Here is a 19354-nt window from a genome sequence, read left to right as displayed (position 1 = left end):
CGGCACTCTGACCCCGTATCTCAGCGACTCTGCCACAAACCTGGGGGTAAAGTTTGACTCAGATTTTAAATTCGAAAAACAAATCAGCAGCGTCGTTCAAAAAAGCTTTTATCAATTACGCCAAATAGCGAAAGTGAAACCGCTTCTATCAGGACATGATCTTGAGAAATTAATCCACGCCTTTATCTCGACTCGTCTTGACTACTGTAATGCCCTGTATGTAGGCATTAGCCAGGCCTCCCTCGCCCGCCTGCAGCTCGTGCAGAACTCTGCTGCTCGTCTGCTAACACAGACCCGCAGACGTGAGCACATCACCCCTATTTTAGCGTCCCTTCACTGGCTCCCTGTGCGTTACCGAATCAATTTTAAACTCCTTTTATTTGTTTTTAAATGTCTAAACAACCTCGCGCCAACCTATCTCTCCGACCTCCTTCAGCCTTACTGCCCCACCCAATCCTTAAGATCAGCCGATCAGCTGCTGTTGACGGTCCCTGACACAAGGCTGAAGCTTAGAGGTGACAGAGCTTTCGCCGTTGCTGCTCCCAAGCTCTGGAACGACCTACCCCTGAGTGTTAGACAAGCCTCCTCTCTTCCTGTTTTTAAATCTCTCTTAAAAACATACTTTTATTCCATGGCTTTTAACACTGAGTGATATCCATCCTGCAATGGCGCCCCATAATACACCTGCTTTGAACCTGTTTTTATTTATTCTATTTCAATTATTTATTTTTTATCGTGTTCTGTTTGTGTTGTGTTGTGTTTGCTCGGTACTCGTTTTATCTTTTAACCTGTTCATTGTACAGCACTTTGGCTACCCCTGTGGTAAATTTTAAATGTGCTCTATAAATAAAGTTGATTTGATTTGATTTGAATACATTTACGTATGCATAAAAATGTGTTTTCTTTTGTATAATTCTTTTAAATTAATTTAGTACCGTTTATGACAACCTTTTTCCAAAACACAATATAGAATGTGAGATATAACAGGATAATGCATACATTTATCACTTGTTTTCAACACGGTTACAAAAGAGTGGGACCCCAGAGATTTACTGTGGGACCTCATTTATATGACTTGATGGGGTTCCTGGGACCCCATTTTGAAAAGTCCTAGCGCCAACACTGATGGAGTATTGGTGCGTGCAAAACAGCAGCAGGCGGCTGTGGCCTGTGGGCCGGTTCTAATACTAATCAAATATCATCCCGGGGGACATAGATCAATTATGTCGCGTGCCGGATCTGGCCGGCGGGCTCTGACTTTCCTGCATTTTTGGCCACTGTGACATTACACCCAGTTTGAACAGTACCATTCTGTTTGAATATAGGAAAATGAAACTCTGCACTTTAATTCAGTGATATTTGGGGTAAATCGTATTGTTGGTATACATTCAACTTTTAATTTTAAGGCTGACAACAATCCTAGGATCCCATTTACATCTGCAAATATATCTACATTTAAACATGATACTGTCCTCACAGGACTGAGTGAGGGCGTCTGTCCCCTGAGAAACAGCAGCTGGTCCTTCCTGCACTGTCCAGAGGAGGACGAATGCGCCAACGGCCATCATCACTGCAACAGCACACAGGACTGCCACGACCTTCCTCAAGGATACCACTGCACCTGCAAACAAGGTTATATACTCAGCAGGTGAGATTGCCACAGATCACCATCTCATTGCTTGTGTTCATTGTATAAACTCGGGGGTCAGCAACCCGCGGCTCTAGAGCCACATGTGGCGAGATGTGTGAAAATGGAAAAAGATGAAGAAAAAAATATAGTATTTGTTTAAATATAGTTTCTGTAGGAGGACAAGCACACCTTTCTAAATGTTAGAAATCCCACTGTTTATATTGAACATGCTTCACTGATGAGAGTATTTGGCTAGCACCGTTTTGTCCTACTAATCGTAGTTTGTTTACATGTACAACTTTCTCCGATGCTGCCACAGAAAGACATGTTTTATGACACTCCACCTTTGTCTCATTTTGTCCACCAAACATTTTATGCTTAGCGTGAATGCACAAAGGTTAGCTTTGTTGATTTTATTGGTTTGCTGTAGTGTTTAGCAGGCATATTTGGTCAATCCATGGCTGCAAGCTAATCAATGATAACATGCTATTTAGGCTAGCTGTATGTACATATTGCATCATTATGCCTTGTTTGTAGGTATATTTGAGCTCATTTAATTTCCTTTACTTGTGTCCTCTGTGTATTTCATTTATATTTGCATGTCTCATGACACATTATCTGCATGTAATATTGGCTGCATTTCAGATAGTTGTTTGTGTTTCATGTTGTTCCAGACCACAGCAAATGTTACCCAGCTTACAAAGATTGTAATGAATCCATTAGAAGAAGACAGCCTGCCGTTTCCTTTAACTTGGACACACATCTATACCTTTGGCCATTCTGAGCCAGTAATTTCCAGAAGTTATCACACCCTCTGAGAAGCCTCAATTTTACTAATGATTTCCAATGTTGCAAAAATTTGTAGAATAAAAATTAAAATACAACATTTCTGTCAACGAAGATTTGCGTCAGCCTTTAATTGTAGGCTAATTTTTTTTTTTTGTCCTGTCCAGCTTCTCAGGCAAATCATATAGTTGATGTAGATGCCCATGTCGGCTGTTCAGATTTACTTTACAAAAGAGAAGTGTAGGATACTTCTCGTGTTGCCTTATTTGTATTTGACTTTATTAAATTATATTATCATTTGGTGCAGCCGGGCCGGAGCAGGAGGGGATAGAAAGAGAAAAAAAAGAAGACAGAGGGGGAAATTGTGGGGACAAGAGGGGGATTAGACAGAGAGACAAAAACAGCAAACAGCAACAACAACAATAGAGCAACATCAGCAAATACGACATGTACAAATATGATGGTAAAAGTAATAGCAAATAAGCAGTTAGCGAAAATAAAAAATAATACAGAAATGACAATGAGCATTATTACACTACAAATGGAGCAATTCAAATACCAATAGAAATAGCGCTATTGATAATGAGCAATACCAATACTTTACCTTCACTATCAACAATACAGTTGTTCAAATGCAACAATACATATACGTAATGATAACTTGAGATACGAAAGAATGCAGAAAAATGGAGGGGGAGAAAGAGAAGCAACCTGCATTAACCTTGTAGATTGTTATAGTAGCTATAGGTTAAGCTTTGTCCGTGTGCCATGTGTTACACCCAGTTAACCCTAGGGCAACAACGTTAATATATGTTTGATGAAACGTGATTATGTGCATTAGTGTAAGTATGCATATGTACTTTTATATGTACAGAATGTGTACTGTATATGTGTTTGTACAGTGAATGTATATGTACAGAATGTGTATGTGTGTTTGTACAGTGAATGTATATGTACAGAATGTGTATATGTGTTTGTACAGTGAATGTATATATACAGTATGTGTATGTTTGTATATTGAATGTGCGTGTGGGTGTACGAACTTTAAGTATGTAAATATGTACTGTATTTGTGTATGTATGTGGGAGCGTAGGTACCTATGTATGTATGTGAGCATATGTGAATTTGTATGTACAATATATTCGACTCCCAGAGTACGTGGGAGCCAGAGCACGGCCCCATCCTCCCCGAGAGCCCAACCCACAAAGAGTAGGCGTGGTACCCAGGGAACCAGGGACCACCGCCCCCACGCAGCCAAGCCGGCCAGCGACAGGAAACCCAGAGCCCAGCCCACCGCACCGCCCACAAGGGCCAGCAGCAGGCCGCAGACAGACGCACCCGGCAGAGGACAAGGCACGAGAAAAGCAGGGGACAGCCAGACCCCAAGCCAGCGAGAGACCACACCCCACACGGGAAGAAAGGCGAGACGCCCCGTCTGAGGAACCCAGAGACTCCCCGCCCCTGGACGGGAAGACCGCCCCCGCCCCACCGGCAACCGGGCCCCCACGAGCCCACCCCCCACCCCCGGAGAGCGCGGTGAGGCCATCCCCCGGCCACCCCACCCAAATCGGCCGCCGCAAGACCACCCGGCACGGGGCCACGGGAACCACCCACCCCACACTTACATCCTGTGTTGCCTTCATTATAACACTTATAGGAGACTTTTAAAGTCATATTGATAGTTGTCTAACATGGATAATAAAGACACTTGTATAAGGCTTTCAATTTTTTGCGGCTCCAGACAGATTTTGTTGTTGTTGTATTTTTGGTCCAATATGGCTCTTTCAACATTTTGGGTTGCCGACCCATGTATCAGCTAATGTTAGCTATATTAGCTTTGTTTCTTGTTTTTAATGTCATTACTCTGCTGTCTTTTTTCCTGTTTAGTGTCAGTGGTCAGTGTGAGCCAGTTTGCGCACAAGGCTGTGTGAACGGGACGTGCGTGTCCCCCGGTGTGTGCCGCTGTCACTTTGGCTTTGTGGGGGAAAACTGCTCCTCTCAGTGCAGCTGTAACAAACACAGCAATTGCGCAAGTGTGGCAAAACCGGACATTTGCCTCGAATGCCACAACAACACCATAGTAAGTGCACTCTTGGAAGATTTGCGCACAAGCGATGCGTGTTGACGATTTCCCCTTCCGGCGTTCTCAGGGCAAACACTGCGAAAAGTGTAAACCGCTGTTTGTGGGCTCGGCCAAAGGGGGCGGCACCTGTCGTCCATGCCGAGAGTTCTGCAGGGGAAACAGCGCCCTCTGTCTGTCCCGGGATGAACACAAGAAGGCCTTAGAGAACCCACGTCGCTTTCCCCTGGAACCAAACAGCGTAAGTGTCATTCCTGTCTTGGTTCTTATTCCTTGTGACGTCTAAATGGACTATGGTCTCTTATCCAACAGATTCACAACTGGGTGTCTGAGGGTCCCACAGAAGAGAACGCTGTTTGTGTGAGTTGCCAGAACAACAGTGTGGGTGACAAGTGTGAGAGCTGTCTCAGTGGTTTCTTCCTGCTGCAGGGGAAGTGTGACAAGTGAGTGACCGCCATTGATACGATTTCAATACCATTAACAAATAATAATCTTACATCATATTCATGTCATTATTTGAACAATTCACATTCAATCCCTCTTTGTTTCCAGGTGTCAGTGTAATGGCCACGCAGACACGTGCAATGAGCATGACGGCACAGGGTGTCCATGCCAGAACAACACGGAGACCCCCTCCTGTCTTAGTAGTCCTCAGAGTGACCGCAAGGACTGTTACCGACAACAGGTATGTACTGGAAGTGTGTTCATATCATAGAACTAGAGCACAATCCCAGTGGTTTCATTTCTGAACACATTAGTTAATATAATTAATACTTTAACATGCCTAACTTTCCTACAAGTGTTAAGAGCAGTTAGCCACAGTTTAAAAAACTAAAATAAAGTCAAACTACTCACCCATTTAAGATGCCCGACGCACACTTATGTTAACAGAGCATTATTGCCACCTATGTTTTATAAGTGTTGTTCAGTCGTGGGCTGCAGCTATCGATTATTTCAGTAATCGAGTACCGTATTTTCCGCACCATAAGCCGCCCTGGGTTATAAGCCGCGCCTTCAATGAACGGCATATTTCAAAACTTTGTCCACCTATAAGCCGCCCCGTGTTATAAGCCGCATCTAACTGCGCTAAAGGAATGTCAAAAAAACAGTCAGATAGGTCAGTCAAACTTTAATAATATATTAAAAACCAGCGTGATGTGGGCGCGCATGGAGTCGTATATCAACATGGACGGAGCTGCGTGAAAAAAGCCACCCGGCCTCTTCGCGTAAACTTACCTTAACCACTCGCTCATCTTTTCTTCATCCATCCATCCCTTCGAGTTAGCTTTTATGATGACGCCGGCTGGAAAGGTCTCTTTTGGCAAGGTCTTCCTTTTGAATATCACCATGGGTGGAAGTTTCTGGCCATTAGCATGGCAAGCTAGAACCACAGTGAAGGATGACTTCTCATTCCCTGTGGTGCGAATATTCACCGTACGTGCTCCCGTTGTATCCACAGTGCGGTTCACAGGAATATCAAAAGTCAGTGGAACCTCGTCCATGTTGATAATGTTCTCTGGCCGGATCTTTTTTTCAGCTATCTTGTTTTTACAATATGCACGGAAAGTAGCCAGCTTTTCTTGAAAGTCTTTAGGCAGTTGCTGTGAAATAGTAGTCCGTGTGCGGATGGAGAGATTGCGTCTTTTCATGAACCGGAAACCTGTCGCTTAGTAGGAGCCATTTTGTGGTCTTTACAGATGTAAACACACAAAGGAAATGAAACGTAATATCCGCGCGCTTCTTCTTCTTCTACGCGGGCGGGTGGTTGCTTACAGTAGAAGAAGAAGCGCTTCCTCTTCTATGGGGGCGGGTGCTTACCTTGGCGGTTGCTTGCGTAGAAGAAGAAGCACTTCCTCTTCTACGGGGAAAAAAGATGGCGGCTGTTTACCGTAGTTGCGAGACCGAAACTTTATGAAAATGAATCTTAATATTAATCCATATATAAAGCGCACCGGGTTATAAGCCGCACTGTCAGCTTTTGAGTAAATTTGTGGTTTTTAGGTGCGGCTAATAGTGCGGAAAATACGGTAATCTATCGATTAATTTGTTCGATTAATCGAGTAATCGAATTAAACATCTTACTTTTCACTTCCTTGTTTACATTGACAGAGATTCATTCATTCACTGATTTATTACTCACCATTCATCGTACAATAGATCGCTCTCAACAGTTACCCAATGTTCTCACCAAAGTGCGGGTAGACGAGGTGCAATGTGTTGGAACAGAAACAAAAGTTTATGATCGACTTTCCACTGTAAAACATGCATGGACAACAGGGAAGACATCAAACGAAAGGGCAGCCTTTGGTTTATATAGTTTGTTTTACAAACGATTAAGACAGTTGTGTGAATTGGTCACCTGTGTAAAGTGTAAACATGCCAACAGATGGAGTCAACTGTTAGGCAAATATACAAAAAAAGTTCCCCTTTAACTAACAGTCACAATCCCTTTGTGAGACTAGAACACGTGTTTTTCTCTTTTTTATGCATTCTAATTTGTATTCCACAGCTCGTGAAAGACTGATAAAAATGTAGCAAATTGGTATTCCGCCTATTAAGCGCTCTAAAAAACATCCAAAAGCCTCCATCAATGTTTTATATACATGGTGTAAGTCAGTATATATAATGTAGTAACTGGCACATTTGCAATAAGCTGTATTATTGAAGTATTTTGCTCATTTTAAACATTACACTGACGCATCACAGCGCTTGTCATTTCTTTCAACAACAAATACTAATCATTGCAAAATTCATGAGAGCCAACGACTACTTGGGACAAATGATGATCCATAAACTAGTGTTTAAAGACTCTGTTTCGATTCTGTCGCACCATGTCCGTGACGAAAAGCGAGCTTGACGTCACACTTGCTTCGCGTTGCTGGGAGCCTTTCACTCACTAAAAGCCATCCTAAATTGTGAAGATTGCTGTCCACGGGTATATATCTCGAATATATTAATGTCCAGGGTGTACCCCACAGTCCGCCCGAATGCCGCTGAGATAGGCTACAAGCGGTAGACACAACGCGGACACGCTGCCGCCGCTCCAGGCAACCCCGTGCGTATAGCTTATGTCATCACAACATCAGTTTTGGGAGCACTGTTCCGATGATTAAAGTAAGTCTTTTTACAGCCAAATTTTCGGTGTATCATTAGTTATTAGTGCGCAAATAATAAACTACATATAGCCATTCATACTGTAACTACCTGCTGGTGTTAATGTGTATGTTACTGTGTTAGGATGGTCATATTCCCATGGTCTGTGAACACACAGTATCGGCGGAGAATGAACAAGTGTTGTGTGTCTTGAAGTGAAGCGCGGAGGCAGACGTGTGTGCACGGGGGAAATACCTGTTGGAATTGGGACCGTGGTTATCATAAAATTGGCAATAAAAGCTAAAAGTATGGACTTTTTTCACTGCTGGACTCTAGAAAGAGGTTCCGAAGCAGAACCTCCAGGTTCTGTAACAGCTTCTTCCCTCAGACCATAAGGCTCTTGAACGCATCATAATTAAATTATCCCCTCAACTCCCCCCAAAATGGATTAACTCGCTGGAATAAAAAAGACAATATAACATACATCCATAAACGTGGACGCATGTGAAAAACTGCAATATATTTATCTGTACAGTAACCTATTTATTTATTTATTTATATATGCACCTTTCTGCTTTTTTATCCTGCACTACCATGAGCTTATGTAACGAAATGTTGTTCTTATTTGTACTGTAAAGTTCAAATTTGAATGACAATGAAAAGGAAGTCTAAGTCTATGTCTAAAAAGAAAGTCAGACTTTGTTTGTTTTCTCCTGGACGCTACGATACATTATATTACTTTATTTTAGGTGTGGCAGTTAATATGAAGAGAAACACTAAATGTAGTTAAATCGGATGTTTATTTTGAAGCCGTAAAAGTGTGTGATTGTTTTGAGAAAGTGTCTTGACATGTTTTGAAGACGGATCGACTGTTTGCAATAAAAAAAAACCCGTCTCCTATCGACATCCTGCTGACCGTCTTTCAGGTTCTGTTGAACTTTTATGTCATTTTACTTACTAAATCAGTCACAGTACCAATCTAAATGTTATGTTATCACTGCACCTTAATTTTAATCTGAACACGGAAGTGAAGCACCACCCACCTCGTTTGACGAGCGCAGCGGGCGTTTGCAAAAACTAGTCCTTTCTTGTCGGGAGAACAACTCGCTATGGCTTTCAACCTGATATTTCCATAAGGTAGACTTTCTTTTGTCCATTTTTGCTCGCTGGTGGCTTATCAGTAGCAAGTGAATTGCAGCCAAGGTCACCCGCTACGGCATGGCCTGAGTGTCAAAAAGGAAGTGTTCACGTTACTCACCCGATAAAAAAATCAGTGCCTTTATTGAAATTTATAGTTAACGCGTCTGCAGTTTCCTAATGAACCCTTAGGTTGACGCTCTTCTACTTTCTCCTGCTCCGCTTGCTGCGGCAACAACAAACAAAACTCCAGACGCTCCTCTTCATTTTGTATCGTTTACTTCTCAACTTAATCATTCAAAAACGTAAAACAATAACGATGTGGGAACAAATGAATGGCAAAATAAAGCGAGTTTGTTACAGTAAGAAAGAGTTAGAAAAAGTAAGAGTAAGTTCAAAAAACTGTGTGGCTCAATTCCACCATACCTGACTGCCATTACCCATAATACATTGTGTCCAAAACCATATTACCACACAGATCCTTACGCCATACATCCGACACTGATTGTTATTACTCCGGTACTCTTGTCTTGTTCTGTATATTGTACAGGATTGCTTATTATTTTTATTGGATCGTAGTCTGTTTATTTCAATTCTTATTTTTTATCTTTATTACTTCTTGTGTGATTTATTTTTATCCCATATTTGTTTCTACTACCGCACTTTAAGTTGGAGTCCTTAATCTCGTTATATGCAAATATAATGACAATAAAGTCCATTTTATTCTATTAAACAGTTACACAATCTTCACTGTATTAAAGCAGTATAAAATAGTATGTCATCAAATTATTCAGACAAATGTAATAATTACAAATAAAGTGTACCCTATAATTATTGTAAGCATACAATATATACATTTTCGTATTATTTAAATAAAGTAAATAGTCCCCTTTTGGCTGAATAAACATAAAGCACCTTCCATGAAATGTAAATGAACTTAAACATCATTTAGGCTCCTACAGCGTCATTGCGTTAACTTTGACAGCCCTAAAAAGAATCATTTTTATTTTGTGTGGTGTTCGGGTCTGTGGGACCCGTTTTCATTTTTTATTAAAAGAAAAAGGATACAATTAATTAATTGTTCAGGCTGAGACTCACTGACTTTGGCTCATTTTCTGTGAAGAACATATATCAGAATACATATTTAATGACAACACACCATACACCCCCCCCTACACATTTCTATTACATATAAGATGTCTGGGTCCACAGGACCCGGGGCTAATAGAAGTGTGGAAATTGATGTTGTGTGTACCACACACACACACACACAGCAGGCCTAGACAGGAGGAGGACAGAGGGTAGGTACACAGAACATCAGAGGGTCAAATGTGCGAGAAAATGAGAGCAGACAGTGTTGACAAACAATGTTGCAACCTTGTGTGGGAACCGCAGGTTGCAGAAACACAAAAGAAGAATCCCTGTGGGATGCAGAAACTGGCAGAGAAATTTTCTGTGCAACGTTCATATTGTTGTTACTCAGCCAGCGTTTGTGGGTCTGATGGACCCAATGCATTTTGCGGCTTTTAATGCCTCACAATCAAACACTTTATGTTAAAATACTGAACAGATGTTTATTGGGATAAGGTAAACATCTGTTCGGTATTTTAACATAAAAGTGTTTGATTGTGAGGCATTAAAAGCAACAAAATGCAACGGGTCCATCAGGCCCACAAACGCTGGCTGAGTAACAACAATATGAATATTAAAGCTGCAGGCAGCATTGGTCGGGCCCACGTATTTGGCAAGTGCTAGTCCTAAGTGTCCCAATACTTTTGTCAAGTTTTAGTCCCAAGTGTCCCAATACTTTTGTCAAGTTTTAGTCCCAAGTATCCCAATACTTTTGTCCAGTTTTCGGCCTAAATGTCCCAATACTTTTGTCCAGTGGTAGTCATAAGTGTCCCAATACTTTTGTCTACTTTTAGTCCGAAGTGTCCCAATACTTTTGTCTAGTGTACCTACCTTGTCTGCATTGTGTGGCCACGCTGGTGCTTCCTGCTTTTAAGCAGCCATCTTGAGAAAACAGCAGCGCAGCAGCATCAGCGCAGCAGCATCAGCGCAGCGGTTCTTTGAAGGCTCATAAAATCAAAACCGGAGCAGTTAGAAAAATTATTTCTTAACTTTTATTTGAAAGGGTTCAATCTCTCTCCTGTGTTAGTTTGAAGCCGAAACGACAAACGCGCTCAGAGGAGATAATGTTTGAAGAGAAGTGACCGGTTTATAAAAAAATGTTGTTTTGAAGGGGAAATTGCAAATTTCCTGTTGATTTTTGCTGAGGGTTGTCAATCTATGAAATGTAGGTCTACGTGAGACCTACATAGAGGTTTTTGTTTCATGTCTCTCCGACTTTCCCAGTGGGAGTTACAGGCAATTTTGTGATTTTTTTCTTCCGAGGAGCAGTTTTTTCTGCGTTTTATTAAAAAATTGCGGTAGAGCACAATTTTTAGATTTGGGGTTAGGTTTTTTCATTAGATCACAATTTTAGCCAGTCCTGATGTGTGTTCAGTTTGGTGAGTTTTGAAGCATGTTAAGGGGGTCAAATTACAGCTCAAAGAGGCAAAAGTGACTGTTTTTAGTACTTTTTTGTCTTGAAGGGGGAATTGCCAACTTCCTGTTGATTTCTGCCCGATGATGTACTATTATGAAATGTAGGTGTAAGTCAGACCTACATAAAGAATTTTGTTTCATGTCTCTCCGACCTTTCTAGTGGGAGTTACAGGCAGTCTAGTTTTTTTTTCCTAGGGGGCGCTAGAGCGCAATTTTGAGTTTTGGGGTTTGTTTTTTTTATTAAAAGACAATTTTCGCAGGTCCTGATGTGTGGGTCAAATATGGTGAGTTTTGAAGCATGTTAAGTGGGTCAAATTAGTGCTCAAAGAGGCGGCGGAATAATAATTATAATAAAACCTTAGAAAAACAATAGGTCCTTATGTCCCATTGCATAAGGACTCCCTTTGGGAGTCCTTTTGCAATGGGCCATGCGGGCCCTAATTACACAAGGGTTAAATGTAAACTATTAATAGATGATCAAATGAACTAAAAATCTCATATACAAAACATACAACATAAGGTGGCAAAAAACATTTCAATAATGAATAAAGCAAAATATGTCCAGGGCCAAAAATCACTACATATTCTCTACTGCTCGCTAGTGTTACCATATCTGAGTTATTGTGCAGAAATATGGGGAAATAACTACAAATGTGCGCTACATTCGCTAACCGTGTTACAAAAAAGATCAGTTAGAATAATACATAATGTTGGATATAGAGAACACACAAACCCTTTATTTATTAAGTCAAAAATATTAAAGTTCGGTGATTTGGTCAAATTGCAAACAGCTAAAATGATGTACAAAGCAAAACTATAACCTGCTACCAAAGAATGTACAACAATTCTTCTCAACTAAAGAGGAGAAATATAACCTTAGAGGAAAAAATTATTTAAAACATTTATATGCACGTACAACACTTAGAACTTTTAGCATATCAGTATGTGGAATTAAATGATGGAATGGATTAAGTAATGAAGTTAAACATTGTACTGATATGATCCAGTTTAAGAGGTTGTTCAAAATAATCGTGCTTACAGAGTACAAAGAAGAAGAATTATGAGAAATACTTTCAACCTTATTGAAAATAAGATATTCTTCATCTCAGTATGTTAATAATGACCAGAGGTGGGTAGAGTAGCCAGAAATTGTACTCAAGTAAGAGTACTGTTACTTTAGAGATTTATTACTCAAGTAAAAGTAAGGAGTAGTCACCCAAATATTTACTTGAGTAAAAGTAAAAAGTATGTTGTGAAAAAACTACTCAAGTACTGAGTAACTGATGAGTAACATACACACACATATATATATATATATATATATATATATATATATATATATATATATATATATATATTTATACATACATACATACATACATAGATATATACAGTATATCATTTATATTTATTTATTTTACCGTTTTTGTTTGCATGTTAAAGGTGTTTTAATGAATATACATGCATGTTTAACACATATAGATTCCTTTCTTTCATGAAGACAAGAATATAAGTTGGTGTATTACCTGATTCTGATGACTTGCATTGATTGTAATCAGACAGTAGTGATAATAACGTCCACGTTTTCAAATAGAGGAGAAAAAAAGTTCCTCCTTTCTGTCTAATACCACATGAAAGTGGTTGGTTTTTGGCATCTTATTTGTCCAGCTTCCATATTCGTTTTTATACACTTTACAAGAAATACATTGGCGGCAAACTCCGTAGCTTGCTAGCTTGTTTGCGCTGGCTTTCGTAGACTCTTATTTTGAAAGCGCAGGCACGATGGAGCGGCACTTTTATTGTGAAGACAGGAACTGTGCAGTCAGTCTTTAGGCTTTTGACGGGATGTACGGTTGAAATAAAAAAGGGTATTTTTTCCTTCACACTTTTGATTGATTGGAACTTTTATTAGTAGATTGCACAGTACAGTACATATTCCGTACAATTGACCACTAAATGGTAACACCCCAATATGTTTTTCAACTTGTTTAAGTCAGGTCATGTGACCACCTGGCTCTGTTTGATTGGTCCAACGTCACCAGTGACTGCATCTGATTGGTGGAACGGAGTGAACGTCACCAGTGACTGTATTTGTTGAAACGCAGGCACTATGAAGGTCTGTCTGACAGACCAAAACAAACAAAGCGTGCATTAACAGATGGATAAAAATTAGTAGCGAGTAGCGAGCTGAATGTAAATAAAAGTAGCGGAGTAAAAGTAGCGTTTCTTCTCTATAAATATACTCAAGTAAAAGTAAAAGTATCTTGCATTAAAACTACTCTTAGAAGTACAATTTATCCCAAAAGTTACTCAAGTAGATGTAACGGAGTAAATGTAGCGCGTTACTACCCACCTCTGATAATGACTGAATTAATTAATTAATTACATATTACAAAACTGTTGTATACTAATTCATAGATGTTATTTTATTATATAAAAAGGTCACTAAATGATTATATATATTTGTAAACGCTTTGAAGTGGGAAAGGGGTAGGATTAAATAAGCTTTGCTTCTTCCTACTCCTTTTCGGACATGATGTAAAATGAAATGATATGAAATTGTGTGATGCGTTATGATGTAAGTGTGTTCATGTTCCAAATAAACTAAAGAGAAAAAAAACAACTACCGTATTTTCCGCACCATAAGCCGCCCTGGGTTATAAGCCGCGCCTTCAATGAACGGCATATTTCAAAACTTTGTCCACCTATAAGCCGCCCCGTGTTATAAGCCGCATCTAACTGCGCTAAAGGAATGTCAAAAAAACAGTCAGATAGGTCAGTCAAACTTTAATAATTTATTAAAAACCAGCGTGATGTGGGCGCGCATGGAGTCGTATATCAACATGGACGGAGCTGCGTGAAAAAAGCCACCCGGCCTCTTCGCGTAAACTTACCTTAACCACTCGCTCACCTTTTCTTCATCCATCCATCCCTTCGAGTTAGCTTTTATGATGACGCCGGCTGGAAAGGTCTCTTTTGGCAAGGTCTTCCTTTTGAATATCACCATGGGTGGAAGTTTCTGGCCATTAGCATGGCAAGCTAGAACCACAGTGAAGGATGACTTCTCATTCCCTGTGGTGCGAATATTCACCGTACGTGCTCCCGTTGTATCCACAGTGCGGTTCACAGGAATATCAAAAGTCAGTGGAACCTCGTCCATGTTGATAATGTTCTCTGGCCGGATCTTTTTTTCAGCTATCTTGTTTTTACAATATGCACGGAAAGTAGCCAGCTTTTCTTGAAAGTCTTTAGGCAGTTGCTGTGAAATAGTAGTCCGTGTGCGGATGGAGAGATTGCGTCTTTTCATGAACCGGAAACCTGTCGCTTAGTAGGAGCCATTTTGTGGTCTTTACAGATGTAAACACACAAAGGAAATGAAACGTAATATCCGCGCGCTTCTTCTTCTTCTACCGGGGCGGGTGGTTGCTTACAGTAGAAGAAGAAGCGCTTCCTCTTCTATGGGGGCGGGTGCTTACCTTGGCGGTTGCTTGCGTAGAAGAAGAAGCACTTCCTCTTCTACGGGGAAAAAAGATGGCGGCTGTTTACCGTAGTTGCGAGACCGAAACTTTATGAAAATGAATCTTAATATTAATCCATATATAAAGCGCACCGGGTTATAAGCCGCACTGTCAGCTTTTGAGTAAATTTGTGGTTTTTAGGTGCGGCTAATAGTGCGGAAAATACGGTAGTAATGTTCCAAACAGACCTGTACCCCTTTTTACGTATTTTGTCTTTGTAAAAATCTCTCCAGTGCGCCAAGTGCAAAGACTCTTTCAACGGCACACCGGTGAACGGGCGCCAGTGCTACCGCCAGTTCAACGTGGATACCGAGTGCTGCTTCGACCCCACCTCCCAGACCAACTGCTTCCACGACCCCACCATTCGCAACCTGCCCCGAGGGCGCACCGTCTTCTTCGCCGCCCAGCCAAAGTTCACCAACGTGGACATCCGGGTCACCATCGACGTCACCTTTGGCGAGGTGGAAGTGTACGTGTCCAACTCGCACGACACTTTCATCGTGGATGTGGACCGCCACACGGGCGTCCACACCGTCTTGATCGAGGAGGAGTCTGCGGCTCGAGGGACAGCAACGGGGTTAGACAAGGATTCTCCCCCGTCCCCTATCAAGGTCTTCGCCAACGCTTCATCTGGTCTAGGTCCGGTCATTTCCCACAATCCATTGCAGCTGCAAGCGAAGTCTCCAGGCTCCGAGAGGGAAATTAGGGAAGAACATTCTGAAGGCCTCATTACCTACATCACGGTGTGGAAACCGCAGACAGTCCTGATCGTCCGCAGCGTCCGGGACCGCGTGGTCATCACCTTCCCACACGAGGTGCACTCGCTCAAATCCAGCCGCTTCTACATCGCTCTCAGAGGGGTGGGGGCAGACGGCAAACAGGGCGAGTCCCAAGGCCTGCTCTTTTTGCGACAGGACCAAGCCCACATCGATCTGTTTGTCTTCTTCTCCGTCTTCTTCTCCTGCTTTTTCCTCTTCCTGTCTGTCTGCGTCCTTCTGTGGAAGGTCAAGCAGTTCCTGGACTTCCGGCGGGAGCAGCGCCGACACATCCAGGAGATGACTAAAATGGCGTCCCGGCCCTTCGCCAAGCTCACCATATACTTGGAGCCGGACGAGCCTCAGCTCATCTATCTGCCGTCATCCGTGGGAGGGGTGGGCGGCAGCACCGTGTCGCTCGCCCACGCCCGCTCCGGGAAGTTAGGAGGAGTGATGGTGGCTCAGAGAAGTCGTGCCGGAGCCGTGTCCTACAAACATGACCTCGGCTCCGGGCCCACAGCCCACCACCACCACCACCTCACCCAAGGCGGGGGCAACAACGGCCAGCACCTTCCGCTACACTACCTGAACACCCACCACTACGCCGGCACCACCACTGGCACCCAGGCCTCGCATCAACACCACCCATCCACCTACAGCGGCTACCAGAACATCTGCCGCTCCGACCCCTTTCTGTCTCAGCTCATGGGCTTCTCCTACTCCTCCTTCAAGGTGGGGCCCATCACCCTGGAGCCCACGGACGACGGCATGGCCGGTGTGGCCACCGTCCTCTTTCAGCTGCCCGGGGGCGTCCTGGCTCCGAACCGTGCCTGTCTGGGCTCTGCGCTGGTTACGCTGCGGCAGAACCTGCAGGAGTACTGTGGCCACGGCAACGGAGGCGGGCACCCAGGGGCGGGCGCCGGGCGCAAGGGGCTGATGGGGCATCAGCACCTGACCACTATGGCTATGTAGGACCCATACTATCTCACTGGATACTCAGCAGAAAGGAATTCAATGATTTGGCTTACATCTTTTATGGAAGGAGGAGCAATGAGAGATTTATCGTCACCTGTGGTGAGCAATTTGAACAATTGTACATACACTGTATAATGCTTTATTAAGTGTCCCGTATCATGTATCGCTTTACTGTACTTCAGTGTTTCAATCCACCAAGCCAGCTGTCCTGAGAATGCACCAAAACGACCACATTTCTCCACAATGACATCACTTTTGTTCACTTAGGGCAGGGGTCGGCAACCTTTATCAGTCAAAGAGCCATTTTGACCAGTTTCAGTGGCGGTATAAAAAAAACTTTAACACTCTTACTAATAATGCGCCACACTGTGAACCCACACCAAACAAGAATGACAAACACATTTCGGGAGAACATCTGCACCGTAACACAACATAAACACAACAGGACAAATACCCAGAATCCCATGCAGCCCTAACTCTTCCGGGATACATTATACACCCCCGCTACCAAACCCCGCCCACCTCAACCAACGCACAGAGAGGGGAGCGGGGGGGAGGGGGGGGTTGATGTGTGAGGGAGCAGGCTTGGGGTGGGGGCGGGGTTTGGTGGTAGCAGGGGTGTATAATGTAGCCGGAAGAGTCAGGGCTGCATGGGATTCTGGGTGTTTGTTCTGTTGTGTTTATGTTGTGTTAAGGTGCAGATGTTCTCCCGAAATGTGTTTGTCATTAGATTAGATTTAGATTAGATTTAGATTAGATTAGATTTATTGGTCCCCTTGGGGAAATTCATTGTCACTGCCGTACATTTAAACACTAGACATTACACATCACACACAAAAAAATAACAAAAAGACATCATACATGACTAACACACATTTACAGGCTTGTCAGACAGGTCGGCCGGGCCTGCTCTTAAGGGCGGCTATAGCTGCAGGGATCAGGTTTTTCCTGAGGCGGGCCCTCCGGAATTTGATTGTTCTGTACCTGCGCCCTGATGGTAGTGGGATGATGTATTGGTGTAGTGGGTGAGTGATATCCTGGACTATTGTTTTTGCCAGTCGGGTGATGGACCTGTGGTTTATGTCTGAAATGTTGGGTGTGGGTAGGCCGATGATTTTAGCTGCTATGTTTGTAATGCGTGTGAGTTTGGTCCGGTTGGTTACAGAAAGCATGGTGAAAAAACATGTGGAACAGTACAGAAGGATGGGTTGAACAATGCTTTGGTAAAGTAATAACAGGAGATGAGGTGCAACGTATTCTAAAAAGTAGCGGGGGTGTATAATGTATCCCGGAAGAGTTAGGGCTGCATGGGATTCTGGGTATTTGTCCTGTTGTGTTTATGTTGTGTTACGGTGCAGATGTTCTCCCGAAATGTGTTTGTCATTCTTGTTCGGTTTTGGTTCAAAGTGTGGCGCATTATTAGTAAGAGTGTTAAAGTTGTTTTATATGGTCACCGTCAGTGTAACCTGTGTGGCTGTTGACCAAGTATGCCTTGCTGTCACGTACGTGTGCAAGCAGAAAATGTATTTTGTATAACTAGTGTTGGGCTGGCACGCTGTTAATGCAGGTTGTAGAGGGCGCCAAATGTTGTACCATCATGGCACGCCCTTATTATAGCTGTAAGGGTGAAAATAGGTGAATATTAATCCGGAAGTCTCACGGGAAAATTGAGGGGTTCAGCAAGTAAGCTGCTGAGCCGCATCAGAGTGATCAAAGAGGCGCATGCGGCTCCGGAGCCGCGGGTTGCCGACCCCTGGACTTAGGAGGTATGAAGCTAGCGCTCGCTTTGGAACCAATACCGTATTTTTCGGACTATAAGTTGCTCCGGAGTATAAGTCGCACCGGCTGAAAATGCATAATAAAGAAGGGAAAAAACATATATAAGTCGCACTGGAGTATAAGTCGCATTTTTGGGGGAAATGTATTTGATAAAAGCCAACAGCAAGAATAGACATTTGAAAGGCAATTTAAAATAAATGAAGAATAGTGAACAACAGGCTGAATAAGTGTACGTTATATGAGGCATAAATAACCAACTGGTATGTTAACGTAACATATTATGGTAAGAGTCATTCAAATAACTATAACATATAGAACATGCTATCCGTTTACCAAACAATCTGTCACTCCTAATCGCTAAATCCCATGAAATTTTATACGTCTAGTCCAGGGGTGGGCAACCCAAAATGTTGAAAGAGCCATATTGGACCAAAAATACAAAAACACATCTGTCTGGAGCCGCAAAAAATGAAAAGCCATATTACATACAGATAGTGTGTCATGAGATATAAATTGAATTAAGAGGACTTAAAGGAAACTAAATGAGCTCAAATATAGCTACAAATGAGGCATAATGATGCAATATGTACATATAGCTAGCCTAAATAGCATGTTAGCATCGATTAGCTTGCAGTCATGCAGTGACCAAATATGTCTGATTAGCACTCCAGACAAGTCAATAACATCAACAAAACTCACCTTTCATGCACAACGTTAAAAGTTTGGTGGACAAAATGAGACAGAAAAAGAAGTGGCATAAAACACGTCTTAGAAAGTTATACATGTAAACAAACTATGGTGAGTTCAAGGACCGCCAAAATTAGTAGGAGAAAACGGCGCTCGCCAAATACTCGAATCAGAGAAGCATGTTTAATATAAACAGTGTGCTTTGTAACAATTAGGGAGGCTTGTGTCATATTGGTCCTCCTACAGAAACCATATTAAAACAAAAAATAGATTTTTTCCCCCTCTTCTTTTTCCATTTTTCATACATTTTTTAAAAAGCTCCAGAGAGCCACTAGGGCGGCGCTAAAGAGCCGCATGCGGCTGTAGA

At 42.4% G+C, this 19354-nt stretch overlaps 1 protein-coding gene across 1 annotated transcript in view; it reads left to right on the top strand.

Moving 5' to 3' along the window:
• Positions 1-16949, top strand: part of megf8 (multiple EGF-like-domains 8) — an 85156-nt gene extending 68207 nt beyond the window's left edge. The window contains exons 38-43 of the mRNA XM_061947282.1: positions 1480-1648; positions 4304-4496; positions 4567-4737; positions 4809-4939; positions 5049-5181; positions 15025-16949. Of these exons, the coding sequence (XP_061803266.1) occupies positions 1480-1648; positions 4304-4496; positions 4567-4737; positions 4809-4939; positions 5049-5181; positions 15025-16518 (2291 nt within the window). The 3' untranslated portion in view covers positions 16519-16949. The remainder of the gene's footprint in view (positions 1-1479; positions 1649-4303; positions 4497-4566; positions 4738-4808; positions 4940-5048; positions 5182-15024) is intronic.
• The last annotated feature ends 2405 nt before the right edge of the window (positions 16950-19354 follow it).

Source organism: Nerophis lumbriciformis, linkage group LG04 (genome assembly GCF_033978685.3).
Source record: "Nerophis lumbriciformis linkage group LG04, RoL_Nlum_v2.1, whole genome shotgun sequence".
NCBI lineage: Eukaryota > Metazoa > Chordata > Actinopteri > Syngnathiformes > Syngnathidae > Nerophis > Nerophis lumbriciformis.
Note: the sequence above shows the minus strand (reverse complement) of the source record. Positions and strands in the feature narration are given on the sequence as shown.